Genomic DNA, 26,544 nt, shown 5'->3' with positions numbered 1-26,544 from the left:
ATCCATCATAATTAATTCAGGCTACTCTTCCTAGCCTCCTAACCTGCTCAGTCATACAGATCTTTGGGAGAGGCTTGCCACCAATTTCTCTAGGGGATTCCACACTACAGATTCATTTCAGTCAAAATTTGCTGTCCTGTTTCTGTATGTCAGACTCAGGAGCAGAGCGTCATCCTCCCACCAGGGGAGACAGGCAAAATATGGCAAAACTTTCTCATGCACTAAGACCCATGGGTTAAGTAAAAGTAGCCTGATGGAACATCTGATCCTAGGACAAATTACCAGGCTGCCTGCCTTAACCTTATCCCAGATGTGTCTCGTCACTGGGATGAGAAGCCTAAAGCAGCAGAGACTGAGAGAGATATTATGATAGTTATAAAATACCATTTCCAGACACAGTGTTTTATTTCAGGTTCTTCTCAATCCAGTCTTTGAAAGGAAGAGCTTTGGTGTATCCACTGTAGAGTTCTAGGCTGCAAGTCTTATCATAACCCCAGCTCACTAATCCCATAAGGTGCCACCTTAGCTCAGGGGATGCTTTTCCTGGCAATGTTATGGCTGCAATTCCACCAGTCTCAGCAGGACAGATATTAGAAAAGGCTGTGTGGTCTTGTTTGGCACAGAACATGCTGTCAGTGATGCTGACCTGTATCCCATTATCTTCATACTGTTGCTCACACAACAGAGAATCCACCATCCGAACAACTCCCATGCGGATCGTGTCATTCTTGTATCCGGGATCTTTGATGTCAGCCAGTACCTTCCACCCAGTAACCATTATTTTTAAATCCTCTGTGGATGAAGTCAAGTCATGAGAAGATGACAAGCAAATAGGTTGAACACGACTGCTGATTCTGGCTTTGTCCAAGAGTTTTATGATAGCTATGTCAGAATCAAGTAATATAGGGTCAAAATTAGGGTGCACTATAATGGCAGAAATCTGGGGAGGAAACAAAGTAGGAAGAATTGTAGAGTTAACAGCAATGGCAAGTCAGTAGCACTATTTCAATACCACTATATTACATGTTAATTTATTTTGCACACTTCTCTACCCTCCACTCCCAAACTGTTCTTTCACCATAGCGCTCAAATGAGATGCAAAGAGATGAAGCATCTTTTTTTTTTTTTTCTCTTTTTTTTCTTTTTTTTTTTCCCCCATGGGTTTCAGGACAGTTTTTATTGCTTGAAATTCTCCCTAATAAAAAGCATTCAATGACATTTCCAGCAAAGCGGGGAGTTAATGTGCAGTTCATTCTTTTCCTCTGTTTACTGAAAAGATTTTACCTGCCATATCATCTTCAGCCTGTAGAATTTGATGGGGTGGGTAGGTTTAATTACAGTGTTATCTCCTCACTGAAATTCAACCATGTCCCCACAGAAAAAGAATACTCATGATACATTACATAATATTAGGGCCAAACCTTTACTGTGAGTTACATTAATGAAACACTACAAGAATGGATAGGTCTTCTATACAGAAATATTAAATATATATATTTCCTTACAGGAAAAGTCTGAAAAAGATGGAATTAAATAAACAAACTGAAAGTGGCGGTGGGGTAGGGTGAAAAATTCAAATTAACTATGATTTCTTGGAAAAAAACATTAATTAACTCACATACCCCCCACGCACACTCCAGAAAGAGACACAGCCAAAATTGGTGTATTCTTCCTCATTTTCACTCCATCCTTTCTAGTTCTATTTGCAAAACTCATACACTCTGGTGAGCCTGAGGTGCTATTTTTGGAGCTGGAGTCAGACATAAACTTCTTTTGAGTTCAGAGCATTACAGCCTTGGGGCTGAGATATAAGAGGCACTCACAGCATCAAATCAGGATATAGACCACAAGTGTTTCCCTTATAAATTATGCTAATCATTTCTGACAGTAGCTGGCATCTACTTTTTTCTGGAGATATCACTCAAGACATTATGGCCCATGGAACTGGAGCTATTTTCTTAGTGATCTGTGTTAGGGGGTGAACATCTGAGTTGCACAGTGTCAGGGGAATTTAATGAACTACAGCTTGTGCCCTCTTTGTGCCATGACAGTTCTGTCAGTTCAGTCTCTGGATATGCATTTTAAAGAACAGTGTGTAAAATGATATATTGCTCAAAGGATAAACTTTTTCTCCCCACACAAGACAGATGTGATCATCATTTCCCACTCCCAGCAGACTTACTCACCCGCAGATTCTGGATGGTCTTTTCATCCCTGTCATCGTCTCTGTAGAATTTCCCCAGGACCACCTTGAGCTCTGCTGTCTTGAGCACGACGGTCTTACCCAGGTCAGTGACGCAGTGAGCTGCCACCACCACAGTGCGCTCGTTCACCAGGGCCCCACTGCAGATAAGGATCCAGGCTCCTTTCCGGAGACTGTTCTCCTTGACCCCATTGACCGTCCGATATACTGCAGCTTGCCAGGGCCACCTGGTAGATGTCACTGTCTTCTGAAGGGTGATGTTTTCTGCTTTTCCACAGACTGAGAAAACATGAATGAAGAATGAGGCAATGCCTTTTCCCCACCAAAGGATCTGAATATCACTCTTGGTTCCTGCTTAGGATGTGCCAAAAGAAACCAAACTGCAATGGTTAGCATGAGGGGAAGCTTTCTAATTAACCTCTGTCTCCAACCTGCAAAATTATAATTTTTCCATTATTATTTTAATTCCTGGCTGAAGTAGGAATGCAGGTTTAGTACCTGAGAGGGTGATTTTTTGTGACCACCTTGTCAAGCTGCACTATAATGAGATGACTGCATAAAGACATGGAAAGAACACCTCTGATTCTTGCTTATAATAAAACACCATAAATCCAGCAGTGCACTAAAACTCACTCATCCCAGGTGGTCACAGAGGAATTATGAGGTCCTCTCCTCGAACTGACCTTAGCACAGATGAGTTCATGCCTATGAGAATAGACTTGTCTTGCAACAACAACCTTGAAGCAAATGCACCTAAATCAACAGCCATCCTGGAGAAAAGAAAAAAAGCTCTGGCCCGTTTTAGGAATATATCATCCACACTCAGACCTGGAGTAAAATCTCCTGTATTAGGAAGAGTTGAGTTCAGTTGAAAGAGTTACATCATGTGGTCTCGTTTTTTAGTCTCCCTTAGGACATTCTTTTCCCTGGAATGTAGTGTGTGCATGCCTATAGTGAAAAGGATTGAGTGAAATACTTTTCAATACATTAGATGACCTCAGAGCAAAACCACAAACAAGAACTCTAAAAATTTGCTTGATGTTAGGATGTGTTACTTTTCACAGTCTGCCTGATGTCAGTAATGGGTTGTACCAAATCTTGTGATGTTCCTGCCCTGAATTATTCTGTGCACTAGCTCTGGATAAGATTTTATCTGGACTTAGAGTTTGTGATATGAACCCTTCCTTAGCAGGGTATATTAAAGGAAGAGCCTCTTTGAAAACCAGACTCTCCATTCTATTTCTTAAACTTTGATGGTTTTGTCAGCTGTGCACCAAAGTGTAGAGTCAAAAGAAAAATCACATTTGCAGTAAATCATACAGGAGAAAAATGAAGTGATAGTAGGAAAATGTTTTCAAATCGGGGGTTAAACTCACTTTTTGCTCAATAAAAGAGTAGAAAAATGGATGGCAAAATTCAGTTCTGAAAGCTTGATCCTTTTGCCATCAACTGCACACATTCTAGCAGTGGATAAAAAGAACCATATCTCCTGAAGCTTTATTGTTTCCAACTCCCAGCTGGACACATAGGCAGCCTACACCCCTGGGACTCCCTAATTATCTAAGATGAATACAGATCCTGTTCCCCCATCCACGCAGATGTGTGCAATTTTTTTTCCCTTGGAGACTCACTCGGAATACACACAGGGGCTCTCCCACTCCATTTTCCTGTCTTCAGACAAGTCCTCCTGCTGCTACCCAGGCGGCGGTAGAAAGGAGAAATGCACTCGTACTGAAGCTGAGTGTGCAGATGCTGGTATCCTGGGGGCAGGTCTCCAAATGGCAGTGCTGGCTTCTTGGTTGGATAGATGTCAAGCTTCTTCTTGCTGAATGCAGACGAGTAAAGTTGATGCAAAGGTGTTTCCCTGTTTCAAGGCAAAAGAACACAAAGTAATAATAATAGTAGTAATAATGTTATAAAATCAATCATTATCATAGCTTTATCACCAGCTGTTCTAACTATCATTTAAAATCATACCAAGTTTGTATGTGAAAGAATAAGGCACAAATATAATTCCAACGTAGTATAGCAATACACCCATTTATATCCAAGCTATTTTATTTCCATATATATATATGTATATGTATATAAATACACATGTTCTATTTGTGTCTTTTTTCTTTTAAATTTTAAGGTTTCTGGATTGCAACCAGTTGCCTCTGAATGTGGAACAACTTTTGCTGTTCCCAAAAGGAACTGAGATGCCATGCTTTTAAATGAAGAAGTTACATTGGAAGTTGGCATTGCTGTAATTAATTTTCACTAGAGAGGAGTTAGGCACATCTTTTCTCTAGTGAACATTTTAATAGCTAGTATTAGGAATCGATTCAGATTAAATCATGTTGATAAAGTTGCTTGATTTAGCAATTAACAGAGGTAATTGCCTCACCACAGAGATTTCATAATTGCAGTAATCACTAAGCTTCCATTTAGAAATTGTACTGATTAGCTGAAACATGCCACATCATAATTAAAAAAAATAAATATATATGCACCAGCCTAGGTATGTACCATAAACTTGACTGTAGTCATACTTAAATCTCCATCACTTAGAATGTGTCCTTTTATCTAAAGCTTAAAAGCACATACCTACCAAAAAAAAATATTTGCATCTGAAAAAATCAGCAGGACATTAATTTCCCTTGAGATTTCTGGTACTGCCTGCAGCCAGAACAGCCCAAAGAATGTGCTTTTTCATCTGGCAACTCCATTTTTGATCAGAGACACAGAATGCCTCCATCATACAGAATCTGTGATGCAATGCATAACAGCACTCAAGGAAAGTAAAGTTATTAAGAACAAGATCAATTGCAAGTTTATTGTATTTTGGAAGAAGGATGAGAGCTGCTGTGGTGGTCATGCTTAGACTGTCAGGGTCCCATTCCCAGCTCGCATGTGACCTTGCAATAATGCATAATCCACACCTTGCCTCACTATTTTATCTATGAAATGGAGATACTACTCCAAGGGATAAAAATGGTCCATGAACATTAAATGTTATCACAATCATCAGAGGGCTGGAGCACCTTTCCTGTGAAGACAAGCTGAGAGAGCTGGGCTTGTTCAGCCTGGAGAAGAGAAGGGGGACCTACAGGAAAGATGGAGAGGGACCGGTTACAAGGGCAGGGAATGGTAGGACAAGGGGAAATGTCCTTAAGCTCAAATAGGGTAGATTTAAATTATATATTAGGAAGAAATTACGCTCTATGAGGGTATTGAGGCATAGGGTCAGGTTGCCCAGAGAAGCTGTGTCTGCCCCTGGATCCCTGGCAGTGTTCAAGGCCAGGTTGACTGGGTCTTTGGGCAACCTAGGCTAGTGGAGGGTGTCCCTGCCCATGGCAGGGGGTGGGAACTAAGTGATCTTTGAGGTGCCTTCCAACCCAAACCATTGTGTGACTCTGTGATTCTGTGCTATGGAGCTGGGAGCATGTATCCACTTCCATACAGCTGGTGTAATATGTGAAACATTCAGCATAAAAAGATGTGTTCAAAAGTGAATTGAGAAATTTAAGCAAGAAGAAGCCTCCTGATGGCTTCTCAATGACATCTCTGCAATCATGCATCACAGATCTGGAGACTGAGAGAATATTTGGGAGCCACATGCTTGCCTTGCTCTTAAAGTCTTCTCTAGGCATGAGCTACTGCCAGAGACAAGATGTGGCTTGAACTGGACCTCTATTCTGACCTGGTATGGCTGTTCTTAAGACCAAAGATGAGGGCAGCTCTTGCACTACTTCTAAACATAAATGATTCATGTACTGCAAAAATAAAAACAAACCCTGAAATGAGAAATTACTATTTGGACCAAAATGAACCTGCACATTGTAGCTTAACTGAGATTGGGGTTATTTCAAGAAATCAACCAAGGCAGGGTCCAATCTTTGATTCCTTCCTCCCCTTCTTCTCCTCTCCCCCACAGCCACCTCAAATCCAATTCAATATCGAATGTGCTATATTGCTCTGGATGGTCAGACTTAATGGGAACATACTGCATTGCTAAACCCTCTTCACTCCTAGTGCTCTCTCCGCTCATTTCTTCAGTCAGATGGCACATGTTAATATTTTAAGGCACATCATTAGCCCCACAGAACTGTTCTGTGACTTATAGCCTGTCAGAAGCTCGCAAACCTAATTTTGGGATTGCCCAGTAGCTTGCACATCCCTAACTATGCATTTCATCCTGGTTGTCTCCAGCAACTTGCAGACCTATGTTTAATCAGATGTCCCCTCCCAGCAGCTCTCATTGCTTGATTATCATTGGTGGTATAGGAATGGCTGCTCAGACAAGCTAAACACACAGGGTGGAAAGGAGATGAGGGGAAAAAACAATCACATTATTTTCTTTAAACTGTAGTTGAGATATTGCATTCTCACCTTGACTGAACCTGCATTGGAAGCACTTTCTGTCTCACCAGGTCAGAGATCTTTGGCTCTCTGCAGGCTAGAAAAAATATAACGTTGCACAGTACTTTTCCACATTCACAGCTCAAGTGTCATGGTTCACAGACATTTCCACCCTTTCCTCTAGCCATAGTTCACTGGATTATTAAAAGAGGCCGTAATTTATGTGCATTAAAATCAATATATGCCTTAAAACATAAAGCCCTGAAAAAAATACTTCCCTGCAGATCACAGGATCTATCCCATTTACTATGGTGGTAGCAACTGAGAGCCTTCTCTGCTTGCACTCAGCCATGGAGGAAGATTTGTCCATCAGGGTGTCTGAATGCCAGATTTACACCACTACAACTGGTGTTCTGGAATCTGAGGAAACTTCATTAATGGAATTACATAAAGAAAACTGAATTTCCTTATGTGTATCCACCCAGAAATAACCTCTGTGACTCAGCATACAGAGAAAGGCTATAGGATGTTAGAGACTTCTAAGAGCCCATTGGCTTGTGCACCCATTGGAAGGAGCTGGAGTCTGATTCAAAGGAACACCTCAGAGTTATGATTAATGTGCACAGAATAACAGAAGAGAGATCTAGAATTTCTAATTTTTCATATTTAGTTCATTTATATTGAAAGCAGGATAAAATATTCAGGTTTATCAATTCAAATTACTCTGCCCAAACCTCCTTCCTGCTGCACGTGGTGGAAGAAGAAGAATCTTGCAGGATGGATTTTTATCTGTATGCCTGTGCACTTGTGTTCTGCCGGTTTTAACAATATCTAGCTCTTTGTGATTACTGTATATGTTAACCTTTATGTCACTGTCAAAGTTAAAATCAATAAAGATACTTTCCACAGATGATTATACAATTCAGGGAGAGAGTATTTCCATCTAAAGTGGCAGAACAAAGCAAGTTCCCTGGGGGACAGACATATTTCCTTATATTATCATTACTTCGGTTTAAAAAAAAGAAAATCCATTAAAATATATGTCAAACAATTGCTTTGGGAAAATTAATTTGGCGTTTCCCCAGCCCAAATTAATTAATCCATTCAGGGTTTCAGACATGCTCAGAGTAGCTCCAGGTCAACAGCATAATTCCCTTTCTAGCAAAGTATTTAAAGATGTGTTTCAGCGTTTTGATGAATACAGATAGTTTAAGCATGTCTCAAGTGGTTTTCTGAACCAAACCTTGAGGGCTGCAATCTACAGGCTTGGCCTTTTATACCCATGACTGGTTCCATTGACTTAGAAGGATTCTGAGAGGAGAGCTGGGCCCTATGACAGCAATGCTGATGAGACAATTATTTCCTTCTATTTCAATTCCCTATTTATTTGATTTTATGTGGGTTTGATCCTAGAGTGAGGGTAGTAAGAGTCTCAGGGAATGTTCTTTCTCCATGTTTAAAGATGGGAACATCTTCTAGAATCACTGTCATCTTCTCTGGCAGCTGGCAAAAACTACCCATCTCTGTATAAGGTCAGTCAGATAGTTTATTCTTAGCAAAAATGATTGGTGAGTGTAAATTATATAAAACAAATTCCAGTAAAACCATAGCAGCTTTTGTCAGTTGTGGTAAAAAAGGATTGTAAACTACCTTTTATGCAGATTGGCTGCTTCCCTGACCATTCTCCATCATCTTGACAGGTCCTCTGTTCATTCCCACTAAGAACATATGAGTTGTTACAAAAGAAAGCAATGACTGTGCCAATTTTTGCATAGCGTCCATTCAAGAGCCCGGTGTCTTCCACTACTCTTCTGTAGCCATTGAGTGGGCCACCAGGATCTGAGCAGGTTTTTTCAGCTAGAACTAACGATAGGGGGAAAAAAATAGTAACCATTTTATCAAGTTCCCAGCATTATTTTCACCTATCAGATTGCTTGGCATTTCATTCAGATATTACTACACAAACCACACTTTATTAAAGACACCTTGTCAAGACCCATCTGGGATCACTGTCTTTGAAAACATCAAATATGAAAGAAAAAATTATAACATAAAGATGTCTGCTTATAATACACACGTTTGTCTTCACTGAAAGTGTAAGATCCTCAAACTGTTAAAAAGACCTTCAAACATAAGTGACAATCCTGAAAAAGAACCTCAACTTTACATCATGTTAATGTCCCATTAACATTAACAAGACTACTTCAAGAACATAAAAGGATGCACCTAAACTTTTTGCAGAAAAACAGGTCCTTGATGTTTTTTTCCCTTTTCTGTACTTTCAATACTTCACTAGACTACTTAATTTTACTTTTATGTTGGGTTGTGTTTTGGTTTCTTAGCAAATATCCATATTTCTTGGATTACTGAGATGTCTGAAAAGACTGACAGATTATATATATATATATTATGTGTATACTGACACTAAAAATTTTAAATGGAAAGCTTACTTGTGCTAGGTTCTTTAAAATCTCTTTTACTTCCTCCTTCCCATTATTTTCCCCTTCTTTTTATTTGTTGTTGTGGATTTTTTCCTCTCAATAAAGTTAATTTTTTGACCTAAATCTGGATGACAGCATTCCCTAGATGATGCTAATAAATGCTTTTCGCTATATTTTTCACTGTTCTGCTCTTCTATTTAGCTGCTCCTTGTATTTAGCAGCTGATAGATAGGGTACTTCTTTTTTTTTTCATTTTCCTTTGGATTTCATCTCAGCTTTCTTGTCAGGCTGGCAGTCACATGCAATTCCGTTTAATTCCTCTGCCTAATGTCTCCTTGCATGATAACCAGTGAACATCTAGTTTGGACAGCTAGTTTTGGTGCTGTTCTGCTTATGGAAGGCTGAGAAAACTGAGACATACCTATGGACCAGAAATAACCTCTTCATGCCATTGCTTCAGATTCCACCTGCTGAGCCTCCCTTCCAAAGCACCAACATCGAACAACGCGCTTATACATTTATTTAAATCCCTGTGAAATCAGCACAGTCACAGTGCACAGGTATGGCCCCATCCTGTTGCCATGTCCTCATGTTACCAGAGCCTAGCTCAGAAAAGCATGTAAACACATGGCTAACCAGAACCAACTGTTCAAGTTGTTCAAGTCCAATGAAGAGCATATGCTCTTGAGTATGTAATTCAAGCTAAGCATGTATTTCAGTGCTTGCTTTAACAACATTGAGTTGCAGCATATACTGAAGGTGCCAGTGTACTTAAATACTTTTCCATGAGCCATATTCAGTAAACAAAAAGGCTGTCTGAACTTCATCTCAACCAGGAGAGCAGCACCATCTCCTTTTAATTTGGCTCCGTATTTTTTTCCTCTGTACCTCACAGGCTCTCTCACTTCTGAATCACAAGTGCCTGACAACTTGATAGCAGCTAAAGACTACAGGGGATCATCTACAATATAATCCTTTATTTGCAAGTTGCTTCCTGCACTGATATCTAGCCTACAGACATCAGCAGATGAGCTGAACGCATGTTCCCAAATGTACCTATGCTTGACCTAATAAGTCAATGAAGGCCTTCTCTGATTTCATCCTCTGCCTATTAGTAACTTTATCAGTAATCCTCTTCTTCCCTAAGATCAAGGTTATGATTTTTTTTTCTGGATTAAAAACAAAGAGAAAACATCTGGGAAGGAGAGACCCAAATTACACCACCTAGCACTTCCATAACAGACAACAAATCTTTCAACTGGTCTTTAGCCAGAGACATCATGCAGCAGGACCTAGCACAATCCTGATACTAGGCTGAGTGCAACTGGATGCACTTAAATGCCTATTGCTTCCTCTTTCAGATGAACTTATATACAGCTATTTCACAACACCTCCCCCCAAATTTACATTGTCTGCCACAACACACTTGTAAAAGCACTTTTCCAATTCATACAAACTATTCTGGAATATGAAAATAAAATTGTGCAATACAAAACAGCTAAAGAAAAAAGTCTCTTTGTATGAGGAAAAAAAAGCTTGGAATTTCACAACTGAACCAATGTGAATGGCAGGCATGCCAACTTGCACAGCCAGAATGAATGGAAGTGAATCTTTTAGCAGTTTTCCTCTAGGATGGGAATTCTGTTCCAGTAAGAGTCTAGTCTTCATGTAGTAAGCCCCTCATCACCTCCACAGAGTGCACCAGACTTCTGCAGAAGGTATCAGTTACATAGTAAAGGAAATAGCCATTCACTGTTGACCAATGTCCCTCACTTGGTTTTGGTCCTAGACATTTTGGGATTGTGTGTAAGAAGGATGTATGCCTAAAGTCTTTGAGGAAAATATTTTTCAGTCACTTAGTATTTCAGTCAGACCTTTATGTATGCAAGTCTTGCAGGCTTGGCTCCAACAAGGTAAAATATGAATCCCTATTGCTTCTTCAAGACAGGAAGACAAAAGATCATCATGTTAAGCCATGGATCTACTAAATTTCAAGTGAGATGTGGATATTCTAGCTTCATGTGAATACACTGTCCAAAACATTTGATAAGAATCAAAATTTAAAGTGACCTTACCACATTCGGGATGATGTGTTGACCAAGTCCCATCAAGCTGACAGTGGGCAACACGGCTGCCTTTTAAGTTGTAACCTGCGTTGCACTTGAAGTAAACCTGGGCCCCGTATTTAAAGTCATCTCCTTCCACAATACCATGAGCGGGAGCACCTGGAGTCCTACACATCACCACTGACAGTTCAGATATTTCAAAAAAATCCACTTTATTACAAAAAACAGGACTGTGTTAGGATGATTCTTTATTTAGAACATTGAAAAACCAATTAAAATGGGCACAGGAGTCAAAATTACAAGACAGGTAAAAACAACTTTAGAAAGTTGTTTAGATGTCAGTTCCTTACACACTTACATATATGCCACTTTTCAAAACATACCTAGATCCATTCAGTTCAGTGGGATTACTCAGAAGTGTGAAGTGCATTAGCATTTGCATCATTAGGGCTCATTTGCTCAAAAGACTAGTATGTGAAGCACTTTCCATCTTAACAAGAGTTTTGAATGAACTACCATGCTTGGTCAAGAAAAAAATTTAGATTCTTAAAAGCCTTATATCGAATTTTTTTAAAATTCTTCTTTCCACTTCTACACTGTGGTGGGTTTTTTCAGATAACCTCACTGAAATAATAAAGCATCATTATTTGTGTAGACCAAACATTATCATAATGACATTAAAAAGGAACCTTGATATTTACCAAACTCTGATATTTATCCTTTCCACAGAGCTTGCTCTATTGGGGAAATACTTACAGACAATAGTCTATGTAATTATGGCAGGTAGCAAATATTAAATTAAACATCGTAAGCAAGATTTCTCTGGAAGCATCAAACCAGCCATCTTAAATCAGAACAAAGGTCCATCCACCACAAAACCTTTCTTCAATGGTGCTCAACAGTAGATTTGATAGGAGGAATATAACAACAGAGCAAACATTTTAAAAAACTTTCTGGCATATTCTGGCAGCATTCAGCAATCTGGGGCTCAAGGACTACCTGAACTACAATGGTGTTTTTGGTATAACAGGGTGATTTTATTTTTTTAACATTAACATGTTTAAGTATTTTCTAAACTACATACTTGGTGTCCAGAGTATCCTGTGGCAATGGGTTCTACAGACTGAGAGTTGTGTGAAAAACACACTGCTGCCTTTGGTTAGGTTTCATTTGATAATTTCATTCAATGGTCTACTTTCTGCATTATGAGAGAGAGGGAACATCCATGCACTGCTAACCTTCTCCAAGTCACTTTTTAAGACCAATTTTCAGTATGCAGAAATTACATGTGTGTATTTTGGTATGTAGATATTACAACAACGTAGGAAACATAGGTTTTAGGATTTACACAGATATCCATCTGTGTCTTTGGGCATTCAATGCGGAAAACAGCATAGGAGATGATTCAGTGCAAGACTTAGGTAAACCTATGGGGTTTTTGACTGGAGATGGGCTACTCTGCTGAAGTTAGGTACGTATGTAGATAGGTAGGTGGGTAGGTAGAGAAACAGAGAAAGAGATGGATCAATGATGAAGAGATTTCCATATTTTATGCTTTTAGATTTTGACTTTTTCTGTTTTGCTGCATGGCTAGTTGCTTACTAACCTACAGCCAAATTTTGATCCTTACACTTCCAGGCAAAAAGCTTTTCTAAGGCCTTACCCCTTAAACCTTACACAGAACACACATGAATGCATCTACTTATATGCATTGTGGACCACCCAATTATACACATAAAGAAGAGGTTCTTGAGTAACAGTCCAAAAGCTGCAGCATTTGCAAGAGCAAGACTCCACAGGAATTTCCCTCATTTTATGGATTACTGCAAACATCAAACAATGAGCCGGCAGAATAATGTGTGCACTGGTAAGCACAAGTCTTGGAAGGAAAAACTCTCTAACATTTAAGCATTAGCAAAGGGCCCAGACTCACTGCTTCAAATCGAAACACATCCAGTTAGGGGAGCTCAGCATTTCCTCTTGGCTGCAAGCGTTCTGCATCAGTGTCATCTTTAGCAAAAGAATAATGATAAAAATGGAACAAAATTCATTCCTAGCCCTTGGTATTTCTCATACTCATATATAGGCATATATTGGTGCATATGTGTATACACAAGCACATGAATAAATGAAAGGGAAATAATGGGAGCATAGATTTTCTAGGTGGTTTAAATTTTCAGCACAGTAATGATCTTTGTATTCCCAGTCCCTCCCTCTGTATCTTTCTCTGAACAGCTATCCATTTCACTACATTTATATTTCTCTCTTTCAATGTAAAGTCACCCTCAGCCTGTCAAATGAGAAAAGAAACGTGTGCACCACTCGGAATTCTCCTTTTATCATAAATACAGATTTTCTGTTTTGTGTCTGGTCCAATTCAGCTCTTCAAAACAAATGTTTTGGTGCTTTTGTGCTCTAGGTCCTTCCTGGAAAAAGTATTACCAAGCCATGCTTATTTTTTTCCACAAACTGTTAAGTATTTTTTCCTGTTCCATCTCCTAAGGGATTAAGATATTTAGTTTCTAGGCTTTTGATTTGCTCTCGTTGCCAAACTTTCTTTAGATTCTCTGTGCCAGTGTGACCCAGCTGGAACAACTCCGGGTTTATTTATGATGTAAATTCAGTGTTTTGTGCACAGATTCATTTAGTATGGCCTAGAGTAGAGGATATACAGGCAGAAGGTCATGAGATCTAATCATAGCTCTAAAAATTTGTCCATGGCTAAGCTGCTTCATTTGCTGTATCTAACAAATGAGAGTACTCCTTTCCACACAAGGATGTTGTAAGAATTAGCTCAAACACACTTGTGTCACAGAGTAACTTGGGGGGGGTTCTCTGGTGGCAAAACAACTAAGTATTATTAATATATGTATCACTTTTGTTGCCCATGCGTGTAGCTACTTGTTGCCTGTTCCCTTGTAACACAAGACCTTCCCTCGTGGTCTGTTGTCTTCTTTAAACTTGGCTACATTGGCACAGACACTCATTTCATTTTTTTCTTTGGGTCATTTTGTAAGTTCATTCTTTCTCTCCACTCATTAAATGTGGTTTTGAATCTTGAGATGTTCCCTGCATCTCAGTCCCACAGCTGAGATTTCTGGCTTCAGCTATATCTGAAAGTCACATAGAGTTACTCTGGCACCTGTCTCTACTGCTTTGGTTGCAGTTTGTTAGGATATTTTCATCTTCAGTTCAACTTGTCTTTTATTCTTTTCACCTAATCTTTCAGGCAGTTCTTCTGCACCCTGTGTGCTTCATCCCATTCTCTCTTATCTTTTCATGGATAGCTTCCCATCAACAGTGAGAATTTGACTGGTTCTGTTGAATTTCAAATTTTCAATATTTTATCTAAGTCTTTCAACATTCTCTCCTGGTGTAAGACTATATCCAACTCTACAACAGACATTTCTCAGAAGTCAAAAAGAAAGGAAAAGAACATCTTGTAAATGTCATCCATACCTACCTCTGCCCTCACCCTCTGGATACACACTCTATCCATAAAATACAACCACCTTCAGTTTCTAAGCTAAGATACTTGATATGAGTTCAGATTCCCTGATTCAGGTAGTATGGGCCTGATCCTGCCATCTACTGAATATTTCTGAATATCAGTCCTCCTCTGCATTGTGCAGCTTCTGCAGTCATGTTGCTGGACACCCCTGCCAGCCCTCACCCACCCACAGCCATACCCTTGTATCCACCTTGTATCCACCCACAGCTATACCTGTGCCTGGTCCAGCACGATTGCTACGGCAGAGATGGGGCTGTGAGCTCTTTGTACAGGACTTCCTTGGGAAGTGGGTAGTGGGCTGTCCAGCAGCACTCCATAGGCTGGAACTGCTCCTAGGCCACTAATTAGACTGCTCTGCTCCACATGAAATAAATAATTCCTACTGCCCTGTGGCTGTGGCTTCCTTCCTTTAAGGTGTCTCAGACACATGTCCTTGGAGCTATGTTTGGCTATAGCATTACATCTCCATAGTAAAATGAGAGAGGAAGGAGCAGAAAAAACTGTCTTGATAACCCACAGGAGGACTTTCTCACTGCCCAGCTTTTCACAAGAGTAATCCCTTACCTTTTCTATCAGTGCATGTTGCAAAACAGACAGAACAAGAAGCCAAAGACATGTAGCCTTTTGTACCATGAAGTCAGCAACATTTGTCCCAAATGGAAAGGTTTGCAACAATACTGCCAAAAAGGAACTAAGAGTGTCAGGACTTCAGGTTGCAGTGCTCAGTCTTGGCACTCTTCTCCCCACAATTGGAAGACCAAGGCCACCAGGAATCCAGAAAATGGACTAGGTGGCTGCAAAAATCTACTATGGGATGGTAGTAGACAGCCAAATATGAAAGACATTCATTCTATGTCTGACAAAAAAAAAAAAAAAAATACTGAGCAACCCAGAGACTCCATGAGGGTCAGGCTGATCCCATTCTTCATGGTATGGTGTCATGACATCTGTAAAGACTCTGGTGAATGTACACCTAGAAAACTGGAGAGATTTCACGGAAAGGTGAATCTAATGTTATGGAAATAAAATCTTGAAAGTGACTAAGAGCTAAGAATGACCACTCTAGTCATGCAAAAGCTAGAAACTACGATAATCTGAAAGGTAAAACCAGAAAGGATAAAGTAAAATGTTTAAAGGAAGACAAAGAAATATATTCAGGTAGGATAAAATTAAGAACAGGAGGATTCTTACTCAAGAAACTCTCTGTAACAGTCTCCTTGAGAAATGTTTGAAAGGCATAGTACGATGTAAGTGGAAATGAGTCTCATGTCTTGAAAACTGAGACTCCATCTATAAAGTAAACTAGAACAGACTTTGGAGAGAATAGGGTGGTGTTAGCTGAGAGGTTTGTTTTGGTGGGGTTTTTTCATGTTATTTTTTCTGTATTTTGCTATACAAGGCTGTTCCTGGGAAGTTCCACAGTTAATTTATACAGGCATATTGGTAACCCTTGTCACTTTATGGTCTGAGGTCAGTTTTGTCCGGATACAGCTCTATACAGTTCAGGAGAGAGAGCAAAAAGTAGGAAGGTATATGACAAGGTGGCTCTGGGCACTTGTGGCAGAAATGCTCAATTGTGACAGCCCAGTTGTTAGAGAAAGAATAAAAGTCAGAGCTGCTTCAAGTGCCTATAGAACAAACTCAGACTCCCTATGAAACTTGCTACCCTTCCTGCCTCTTACTTCGGTGACTTGGAAAAAAAGAAAAAAATGTTTCTGTCCCATATGAAACATTAAAATGGCTCCAGACAACTTTCTGCAATATGAGAAAAAACTAGACTAGAGGAACAGCAAGTTGCTGAATTTTTAAGTAAAGTGTTCCATTTTTAATAATAACAGTGCAAATTCCTCTCCCTTTTAAATTATATGGTAGAGACATTCCTCAGATCTGAATTATCTGCCATTTAGAAATAGTTTTCATGCTCATTTTACCACCAGGGAGATAAATTAGATGATCTCTTGAGCTACACTTTATTCGCCTCAATGTCCTTCAACTCCTGCCTGATGGAATTATCATTTGCTTTTGTCCCAGGGTCCCTTCATTAAATGAACACCATTTTCTTCTGCTGCCTCCTCTCACCCACTTCCTTGTTAAATAATATATAACCCCTCACACATATCATACATCATCTCTAAATTCTGCATAACCTTTCAATAATATATTGCATGCCTGAAATAAATCTCATTTCTCATTGCTGGTACTAATAAAAGGTTTACATTTCTATTCCCCCTACCCCTCTGTTCCCCACCCCCCGAAATATTACATTCAAGAGCTTGTAGCTGTGTGGAGTTTTGTTCTTAATTTGCTTACAGGACACTCTAATATTGTTGTCACTAAAGAAATTTATCTTGTTGTGCATTCCCAAGTCAGAGTTCGGCTTCCAGATTGACCTGTGCTAATGTATTGTCCAGGTTTTGGGTGCAGCAGAGTTCATTTTCTTCCTAGTAGTGGGTATAGTGCCATGTTTTGGATTTAGGATGAAAACAATGTTGACAGCACACTGCTATAATATTTGTTGCTGACCAATGTTTACCCTAATTCGAGGACTTTTCAGCCTCTCATACTGCCCCGCCAGCGAGGAGGCTGGTGATGCACAAGAAGCTGGGGGGGACATGGCCCCAACCGCTGACCCAAACTGAACAAAGGGCCATACCATATGATGTCATGCTCGGTATGTAACTTGGGGAAAGCTGGCTGGGGGTTCAGACTGCAGCTTGGGAACTAGCTGGACATCGGTGGTCTGCAGGTGGTATGGAGCTGGTGTTCATCACCTGTCTTGTATATTCTATTATTAATATTATAATTCCTGATGGTATTCTTGGTTGCTGTTGTTGTTATTACTATTTCCTATTCTGTCCTATTAAACTGCCTTTATCTCAACTCACAAGATTTACTTTTTTCTTCCCAATTCTCTCCCCCTCATCCCACTGTGGGGAGAGGAAAGTGAGCAAACAGCTGTGTGGTTATTTTAGCTGGCTGTCCGGTTAAACCACAACAAGTAAATAGCACATTTTGACTGTCCTGTAGTGGCTCTGGGGAATGTTTTTCTATGTACTTGCAATATTGCTTTCACATAAGGTGTGCTGGCAGACTCCCTGGAGGCCAAACACTGAAAATGGCCATAGAAACTGCACGTTTTTGCACAGGACATTTTGTCAGGAGAAAGCCTAAACGACATTATTTTCTCCAGTGAATGCTATCATGACCCAGCATGCTGCTAAAAGCCACAGCAGTCCCTAAGCCAAAGAAACGCTGTACAGAGAACATCAGGAGTTGGGATCCTGAGCTTTGGGTTTTCCTGGCTCTGTAACAGCGGCTGGCAAGTGCTCTGGAGCAAGAGAACCTGGAAGAGCCAGAAATCACAGCTCCAAGATGCTGTTGCTGGAAGAAGCATAACATGCAGAGAATGTAGAAGTGATTTTTTTCTCTCTCTGGTTAAGAAAATAAGAATAAGAAGATTATAGCAATAATAGTAACATTTCAGCAGAAAATATAATTTTCTTTGAAAATTTACTGCTCTGAAGCTATTCTAACAGAAAACTCGCAGCCAGCTCTACCTACATACACTTCATGAAGCTCACTGATATTTGCAGTTGCTCTCTGTAGCCAACCCTGCTAAAGTCTATGGTGGTCAATCCCACCCAGTTTGTCTTCTGGCCTGCAAGTCTCTGATTTGATCAAATTCTTTTTCTTGGCTTAACTTTTGTTTTGAGGGCAAGTCTGATTACATAGCTACCTGAGTATCATTATATTACAGTTCTTAAAGCTTAGAATCTCTGCATTTCCAAAGTTTTTTTATAAAACTATTGTCCACCTGCATTTTCCTGCTGGGGAAACTGTAGGATGGAGATACCAAGTGATTTACCTGAAGGCAGACGGTGAGTGAGTGGCAGAGGAACAGTCCTGTCACCTCTTGATACTCTTACTGTGTTTACATCTAAACTGGCCCAGCTTTGTGCAGAAATAAGCATTATATAATTATACCATTACATAAACCACACATTATTCTCAGCAGCAGTGGTTTGTACAAAGGTGAGGGAGCCATATGGGAACAGACAGTTCAGTATGCCTGGGCGCAAAGCACAGGAGTTAAGGAGGGAACCAGCTGTGAAAAGCTTAGCAGTTACTGGTGGGTATTGCTATGCCTTTTGCAAAGCCCCAGGAGTAAAGAGCTTTTCTGAATGCACACTTACAGAATTTGTTGTCTTTGCTCATAACAGAGTTTATTTCTAATCTTGGCCCATGAGCTCTGTCAGTCCATGTAAATCTCTGATGCCATTTATTCCTGCACTTACCCCTTCTCTACTCAGCGTGCATCCACATAGTGAGGACACTCCAGGTTCTCACAGGGTTTGCTGGCAGAAAAGAACTGATGTGGGGGAGGACTCAGATGGCTCTCATGAGACATCATCCCTCTGCAGCTTGGCATAGCAGCCCAGAGACAGTTAATGCTGAACACATAATCCCACGGAGACTAACTTTAGCCAAAAGCATAAGGACACTGGCTGTCAAAATGTTTTTGGAATGGCTGTGTCCCCAAGAAGGGAATAAGGTGAGGGATTTCTGGAGGCTGTGGCTCAGAGTGCTCAGAACTTCTTTTTTTTTCCTTCTCATAAGCAGTGCACAGAGCTGTTAAACAGGCATATGAGTTTGGCCACGGATTTGAGGAGATAGCTTGCCAGCATTGGGCAGCATGAGGCCATCCTGCCATCCTGAGGCAGCATGGCTGCGCACTCTCCCCTGCACAGGGCTGCCAGACCTTGATGTAGTAGGTCACACACACTGTGAGGCAGGAGCCTTGGCTCAAGAATTATGCTTTAGGAGTCCCAGCCTTCCTGTTTGGCTCCTCTCTGCCTTCGGTGTTCTCTGCGTGCTGGGATCATGGGCACTGCATAAAGAGCAACATGAGAGTCATGACACCCTGCAGCACTGTGTAAGCTGTGGTGGGAATGTCCTTCCCTCTGTGACACTTGTGACACTCTGCCTAAGCCTGCAATCATTTCAGTACAGGCTTTGTTCCTATAAGGAGCTTAATTTACAGCGATAGTACTTACACCCAGGAAAGAGCCTGGCATCTTGCTGCTCTCAAGATCAACTCTGAATAAATGGTAGCAAACACTGCATGATTCACCATAAGGACATTAATCTTCTTGCCACCACCTCCCTGAACCTCCCACCTCTCCTACGCTGGAGATTGCTACTAACTAGGAAGCCACACACTGACAAGCAGCCCAGCTGTTCTCCTACAGACCCTGTTAAGAGCTGGATGTGAATGACAGCAGAAGAGGCTTGATGACTAGCTTTGCTATCTGATCATCATTCTCCCCACAGCAGAACAGACTGCTGGGAGCTGAACCGCTTTGGGATAGGCGATTTTGGTCAGAACTCTCTGAAGAAAATGCTTTTCAGGAGTGATGTGTGTTGACATGGGCCATGTCTGAGGGGCCTGATGATGTCTAGCATACTTGTTTGTCTTCTTTGTTGCTCCTCAAAACTATTACTTGTTGGAGCTGTCAGACTCTGCCTTTTAGGGGAAAAAAGAAAAAGTGTGATTGCAACTTTTACAACAAGAACAAAGAAAGCCAGGAGCACTAAGGTTGGAATAATTTTTTTAAGCAAGATTCTCAAAGCAGAGAACAAACACATGGGAAAACTGCAGCAGATCCTGTTACAGGAAAGGGCCAGGAAACCACTGTGGTAAAAAGGTGTTCACACTAATGTCAGTGTTTTCTGGAATAAGGACACTCTTGGGCCTTGAAGAACAAGGATGCTCTAAACAGCTGCAGCCACACAACTAACCAGTGCTGCTCTGCTGGGTCATGTTTGTCACCACAGATGCAGCAACAGGTGGGTGAGGATTTCGGCAGGGGTCTCAGAGTTACCTCACACCTCTAAGTTGTCACAGGGCCTTCAGCTGGCAAGGCTAAAATACTAATAACCAGCTCCACAAAGGTACCCATGCTATGGAGATTTCAGTAGCTAGAAGAGCAAATAGATGCCTAAATGTCACTTAGGAACTGTCCTTCAGTATCAAATACAAGTCCTGGAGGGGTAACAAGGATTATTCCCCCAAAATGCCTCCCTTGCACTGCAGTAGCTTCCACCGAGGTTGCTATCAAGGGAGGGTTTTGGATAAACTATCTCTGCCCTCACTCACTTGTGTTTCAAAGGAGAGAAAACTCTCCACCCTCCTTTGTGCCTCTTGTGATGCCCCAGAACACACTCTCCCAACACCATGTCCAGCTCCAGCTCCAGCTCATGTAGAAATGCTGGGACAGACAATTCACCACAAAGATTTTGGGCCTTAATTTATCCCCCATGAAAGAATCCTAAAAGTTCAAATCTCCTCTCATTGTTGCATTTTGCAGTCCTCACATTAATCCTGGAAACATCAAAGGAAATCATAACAAGAGCAGCTGATCTGCCAACCCCAAGTACCAGAGACAGTAGATTTCCAGTACTGCTCTCTGGGCCTCTTCGTTTCTGCAGTGGTTCCACCAGCTAGGAATAATTACACAAAACTATGACATAATCCTTACTGAAATCCAAATCTTTTCATTCCCTTCCAGCCAATTGGAACTCACCCTTGATGTTTTCCAGCTCCCTGCTTCTGTGAATGAGACCGTATCCATGTGAAAATATGCTTGGATCTCCCACTGTGATTTATTCATCCGGAGGCAATTTGGAGGTTGTTGCTTACAATTAGACACTTGATCTTTATCAGCATTGTTCTTAGGCCTTAGAAAGCTGTGTCTCTGGATACAACCTTTCCGGTACTTGGATGGCCTATTTAATCATACAACTGGACCTGTTTGTGCATGGGGTTCTGGAGTGCACAAAATCCTTATGATCCTCAACATTCTCTTTCTGTATCAGTGGCAAGAACTAATATTTAGAATAAGCTCCCCAGTGTGTCCTTTGGAAAACATCTCAATATCACACTGCAGAGGAGAGCACTACGTGCTCGGGGAGAAGACTGCAAGGCAGTAGAGAAGCTGATATACTCATTATTATACCAAATAACAAAGGAGAGTAAATCATCTTCAAGTGTTTAATTTTGGAGATGTCAGCTTTCTAGCTAAACAGGGACAACTCAGGCAATGCTGGATGACAAAGACACTCTAAAGAAATCCATATTGCTGTGAAACAATGTTGGTGAATGTGCATTAACTGTAACAGGAAAACGCCATCTAATGATATAGATTGACTCCAGCGTAGCTGACAGAATAGTTTATTCAGCCTTTTGCTGGGATCTGAGCTGGATTTCAGACAGAAAGGAAGATCTGGCATTGCCTGTTTAAGAAAAAGAGATGGAAATTACCAAGTGTTGAGATGAGAGTGTAGGGAAAAAGAAAATTAAGGTAACTAAAAAGCAGAAGAGTAATAAGGAAGTAGCAGGGCAATTTGGTTGGCTGTAAAGTGCAGCTCCTGAGCTCTTGAAGAAACCAAAGAGGAGCATGAGAGCCAAAAGAAAGAGCAAGTGGGATTCTCTCTGGTCGTTTGTGTCGTCATTCCTGCTGCTTCTGCCTTGGCAGCATTTTGTCTCCGTTGCAAACAGCATGCAAGACAGTGAAATCACACCCACGGGTGCAACAAAGGGAAGTGCAGGAGGTAGCTTGCCTCAGAGAGGTTCCAGTGTGAAATCCTCAAGGAGGAACAAAGCTGTTGAATGAACTTTGTGGGGAAAAGAATGAAACCATCATCACTGAAGCGTGCTGGTTATCCTAGAAGATTTTCAAAGGAGTTTTAAGGTTACCCCGAAGCCCTGCAAGAACGTGCAGTCAGTATGTTTGTACCCCAGAAGCTACACACAGTGAGTGTCTCGGTAGTCTTCAGAGGGGATGAATGGTTAGATGCAGAGACCCCAAATCTATAATCTACTCTGGGCCCTTTTCTCATTTCTTCTGTTGTCAAAGAAACCAAAAGATACGTCTCCTCTCCCTCAGCTAGGAAGCAGAAAACATTTCCATCAGCAATTTATAACTGTGTACCAGCCCCCTGTTTGAGTCGCATAAGGTCAGGGTGAGCCTAAAGCGTGCCATTGATGCAGACTGGGGGTTTTTTTGGTCTGCCTGCAGTTACTCTGTGCTGAAGAGATGATTTATGCCATACATTAGGGCACACCTGTCAGGAAGACTTAGTCTGCTAAGTGATTCAGTGATGAAATGACACAGAATAGTATCTTTGTGCCATCCAGTGTGGCAAGAATACCTGGAACGTTCCTTGGTCCAACCTGTCCTCCTGAAACCCTGATTAATTCTTCCATGCAGCAAGTTATACCAGAGAGAATCCTGCAGATGGTTTTATCTCTGAGGCATGTTAGCAGATTGAGGAAAACGCTCAGGACTGCTTTGGAGTGGGGCAAGTGGAGATTCCCTATGAATTTATTTCATGTGGTTTAGAAATACACCTCTTTTCCTATGACAGGCCTATTCTTGGATGGAGAAACAGTTTCTGATTTATTTAGATTATAGCAATGCCTGGAGCTATGCTCTGGGCAGAATACCATGGATTTTTACCAGACATGTTTCACTTTCTAAAAAACAGGAAAAAAAGGGTAGTTAATAGAAACTGAGAAAATAACAAAGGCACAAGAAGAGCTGTCAATAAAGCAGATGTCCTTGCTTATAAAGAGCAGTTTAACCAAGTAATAGTGCTCAAGCACAAGAAGTGATACTATGTTGCCTCTCAGAGGGAGTCTACGGAAGGCTCTGGAGAATAAGTCACCTCTGAGAGCATCCTGCCTATGTTCAGACCACAGGACTGCTGTATGACAGGCTAAAGGGTGGTACTGTTTTCATTGTTAGCCTGTAACTCATAATGCGTCTGCACAACTTGAGAACAGCCACATTCCTGTTAAAGGTTTTTGCTATTGTGTGGGTGTCAAGGCACGTGAACCCTTGGGCTGTGATAGGGAAAAAGAGTCACTACAAGCCTTTACTCCCTAGCAGCTCCAGGTACATATGTGTTTTGGCAGCAGGAGCAGCTTGGTTCTTATTTCCCCTTCTATACATGCAAGCCTACAGGGAGGACAGTAGAAATGTGATGGAGAAAGAGTGGCATTAATCTCATCTCTTTGACAGAGCGACCAAAAAACCACCTTGATACAAGAAGGGAAGAACTCTGTCCCTTTAAAAAAGCTGTAATGAGCTATTTTCTACTGAAAAAATAGCCAAAACACAAGAAACTAACAAAGAAGCAATCCAATGGTAGGGCTAGGAGTGGGAAAATTAAGAGTCAGATTTCTTTCTGGAACATTTTCCCTAGCTGGAATGGGACTGATTTCCATGCCAGAGTGGCAAGAAAGACCTCAGAGACATTTGGTTATAACTGAAGTTCTCCAGTATAATCATGCAGCATAGGCATGGTCTAACATGGGCTGCAAATGACAGAATACATACCAGCAATTATGAACAGTGAAACCTACTACTGAGAGTTTTTCTGACAAAATTTTAAACCCCCTCCATGTGTTCCCTTAGAAGACTCTGCAATACATGGCCACTGTTACGTAGCAAAATTAGTTTTAATGCCCAGAAATTTTCCCCAGTGACACTGCTGGGATTCAAACGCTGTCCAGCCAATGCCAAGCACTAACAGCCGGGCTTATTTCTCCCACAGCAGAACAAGGCAGGGAGTGTGTTGGGGGGTGCTAATGCTTTCTCCCTGTCTTAAGTATCAGTCAGTCCATTAAGGGTGAGGGCATCCCCTAAGAACCAGCCCAAGTCACAACTGTATGGCCCCAAGAAGGATGGAAGGGGATTATATCAGCAGTGGGGAAGTGCCCGAAAGCTAGATTCAGAGGCTTGTTGGAACATAGTGAGGCCAGCCATAGCAACATCAAAGTCTACAGCAAGGAGTTAGTTTATACAGCTTAGTCAGTTGGATTAGGCCCTTCATTAGGATGCAGAACAAACCTCTTCTTCTTGGCAGACAGGAGCGAGAAACAGAATAAAAATGGAAATCGGATCTGAGCCCTGAATTCCCCATTCAGCACAAGTTCCTTTTATTTGCGTAGGAACTCCAGTTCGCCTGGCTTTGTTTGAAATAAAGGTAACAGGAAATTTCAGGGCAGGATGAGGTCAAGGTCTCTTGCTTTGGGGCCAGCAAGCCCTGGGAGCACTTTTCAGTCAGAACACCCAGTCCTAGTAGGAGGACAGGCAGAGGGGGAAAGCACTTGCCATGGGGCACCAGCAGTACCATCTCTCTACAGCTGCATCTTCAGCAAGCAAACTCAACACTGAGACTCTGGAAAAGACTTTTCTTAGTTTGAGTTGAACAAGTAGCTGTCGTGCTGTACAGAGTCATTGACAGTCTGATACCTGAGTGGACATATTTTAGCATGCAGAGCATCAGGATGAATCCACTAGTCAGCTTCTTACTTTGCCCCTAATGTGCATCTTTTGAGGAAGCTGCTGCTCTGTTTCTGGGTGCTGCAGGCTAAGAGGAGAAGATGGTCTGATTCTGGGGTTTTTTAATGCCTCTGATTGCAGGATTATTTGCATTAAAATCCACAGAGGTCAGACAGAAAAACCTGAGTTAGACCTCAATCATGTCAGTGTGGCTAAGGCGGTCACTGGAAGGGGTGTGCAGGCATACTGCAAATTCAGTTTAAGATCAGAAGGAATCCCATGTATTTAAAACAATACGAAGCAGTTTTCTCTGCTTACTGTATCACCATAACAAAGCATGCTTATGTCTAAGAAGGTATTTGTTGCTGGTCGCTAGGACTTCTCTTTATTATGTTTAAGGCAGAAGAAAGAAGGAAAGCTCTCACTCTATTGGTTAGCATTTGTTTTCCAAATTCATATACTTTGGATTTTTTTAACAGTCTCTGGCATGTAATCAGACATTTAGAGAAAATATTTCTTGCCCTGAAAGAGGACTGATTGAACTATTAACAGAAAGATACATGCTTGCATTTCACTTCATTCTGCTGAAGCCTTTAAATCACTATATTAGCCCCTCAAATTGTAAACAAGAAGACAATTTCCTGTCTACCATAAGAAAAGAAAAAAGAGGCTTCTAGTTATAAGCCAACTGTGCCTTTAATTATTTTATTAATATTGAAAATTGTAACTGACAGAGCGATTAGGGCTGAATATTACCCCAGGAAAGCAGCTTGACAATGCTGAACATCCTATTAAATAGATGTAACTTAGTTTAACAGAAGAAAAAATAGGTTCTTTGGGATTTATCTCATTAAGATGATTTCCATAATTCCAACAGTAATTCTCGTATCCTTAAAAGTAAACTTGGTAACAGACAAAAAGACATGGCTGCATTTGGTCTGTGAAGGACTTAAAACTGATTTCTAATTCTGTCGTGAAATGTTCATTGCTGAATTTGTTTGATTTGGCCTAATTTATTCCTAAATGAGATAATCCTAAAGTCTTCCTTCCTCTGAAGTGTGCCCCTTGGATTTATTTAAAACCCTTGTATCTCTCCGGGTACCTTCTGTTGCACCACCTCAAATCTTCTACATGCACTTAACATAAAGAGGCTCGAATTTTCTTCTCTCTTACACCTGTTTTTCATCAAAGTAAACCCAGTGACTTTAGTGGGATTACACCTGACTTGCTCCAGGAAAACCAGACGGAAGGAATCAGCCTCACAGTGTCCAAAATCAAATTCAATATTCCAAAACAAATCATTTTATGATTGCTTTCTGCAGAAATAAATTTATTTCCCTTGGCTCCATCTCACAAGACAGCACTGTCGCTGCAAGACCTAAGAGACATAAGGATTCTGAGCATGACATGATCTCCCTTGAACATTTAAAATAAAGTGCTGTTCAGGAAATGACATGACTAATTTTTAAAGAATTACATCCACAGGTATTTTTTCCAGTTCTTCCTTTTGCTCTTAAAAACAAATCAAACTTAATTTTTCTGCCTTTTCTCTCCATACAATGGAAAATACTTAGGATATATTTTGGCAAAACTGAGGGAAATATCTTAAGAAAAAGCTTCTCTGAAGCCA

General features: G+C 40.9%; 1 protein-coding gene across 4 annotated transcripts in view; it reads right to left on the bottom strand.

Moving 5' to 3' along the window:
- Positions 1 to 254: 254 nt before the first annotated feature.
- The window catches only part of PAMR1 (peptidase domain containing associated with muscle regeneration 1), a gene marked incomplete at its 5' end in the record, with an annotated part of 57,321 nt that continues 31,031 nt past the window's right edge, over positions 255 to 26,544 (bottom strand). For 2 of the 4 annotated variants that reach the window (XM_084263430.1, XM_084263431.1), the window contains 5 exons: positions 255 to 940; positions 2,187 to 2,482; positions 3,835 to 4,067; positions 6,578 to 6,644; positions 8,198 to 8,410. In XM_084263430.1, coding sequence (XP_084119556.1) covers positions 404 to 940; positions 2,187 to 2,482; positions 3,835 to 4,067; positions 6,578 to 6,644; positions 8,198 to 8,410 — 1,346 coding nt within the window. In that variant the 3' untranslated portion in view covers positions 255 to 403. Of the gene's footprint in view, positions 941 to 2,186; positions 2,483 to 3,834; positions 4,068 to 6,577; positions 6,645 to 8,197; positions 8,411 to 11,063; positions 11,265 to 26,544 lie in introns of all 4 variants that reach the window. The other 2 variants (XM_084263428.1, XM_084263429.1) reach the window with 2 other exon arrangements.

This window comes from Gallinula chloropus (assembly GCF_964237585.1).
Source record: "Gallinula chloropus genome assembly, chromosome: 4".
NCBI lineage: Eukaryota > Metazoa > Chordata > Aves > Gruiformes > Rallidae > Gallinula > Gallinula chloropus.
Note: the sequence above shows the minus strand (reverse complement) of the source record. Positions and strands in the feature narration are given on the sequence as shown.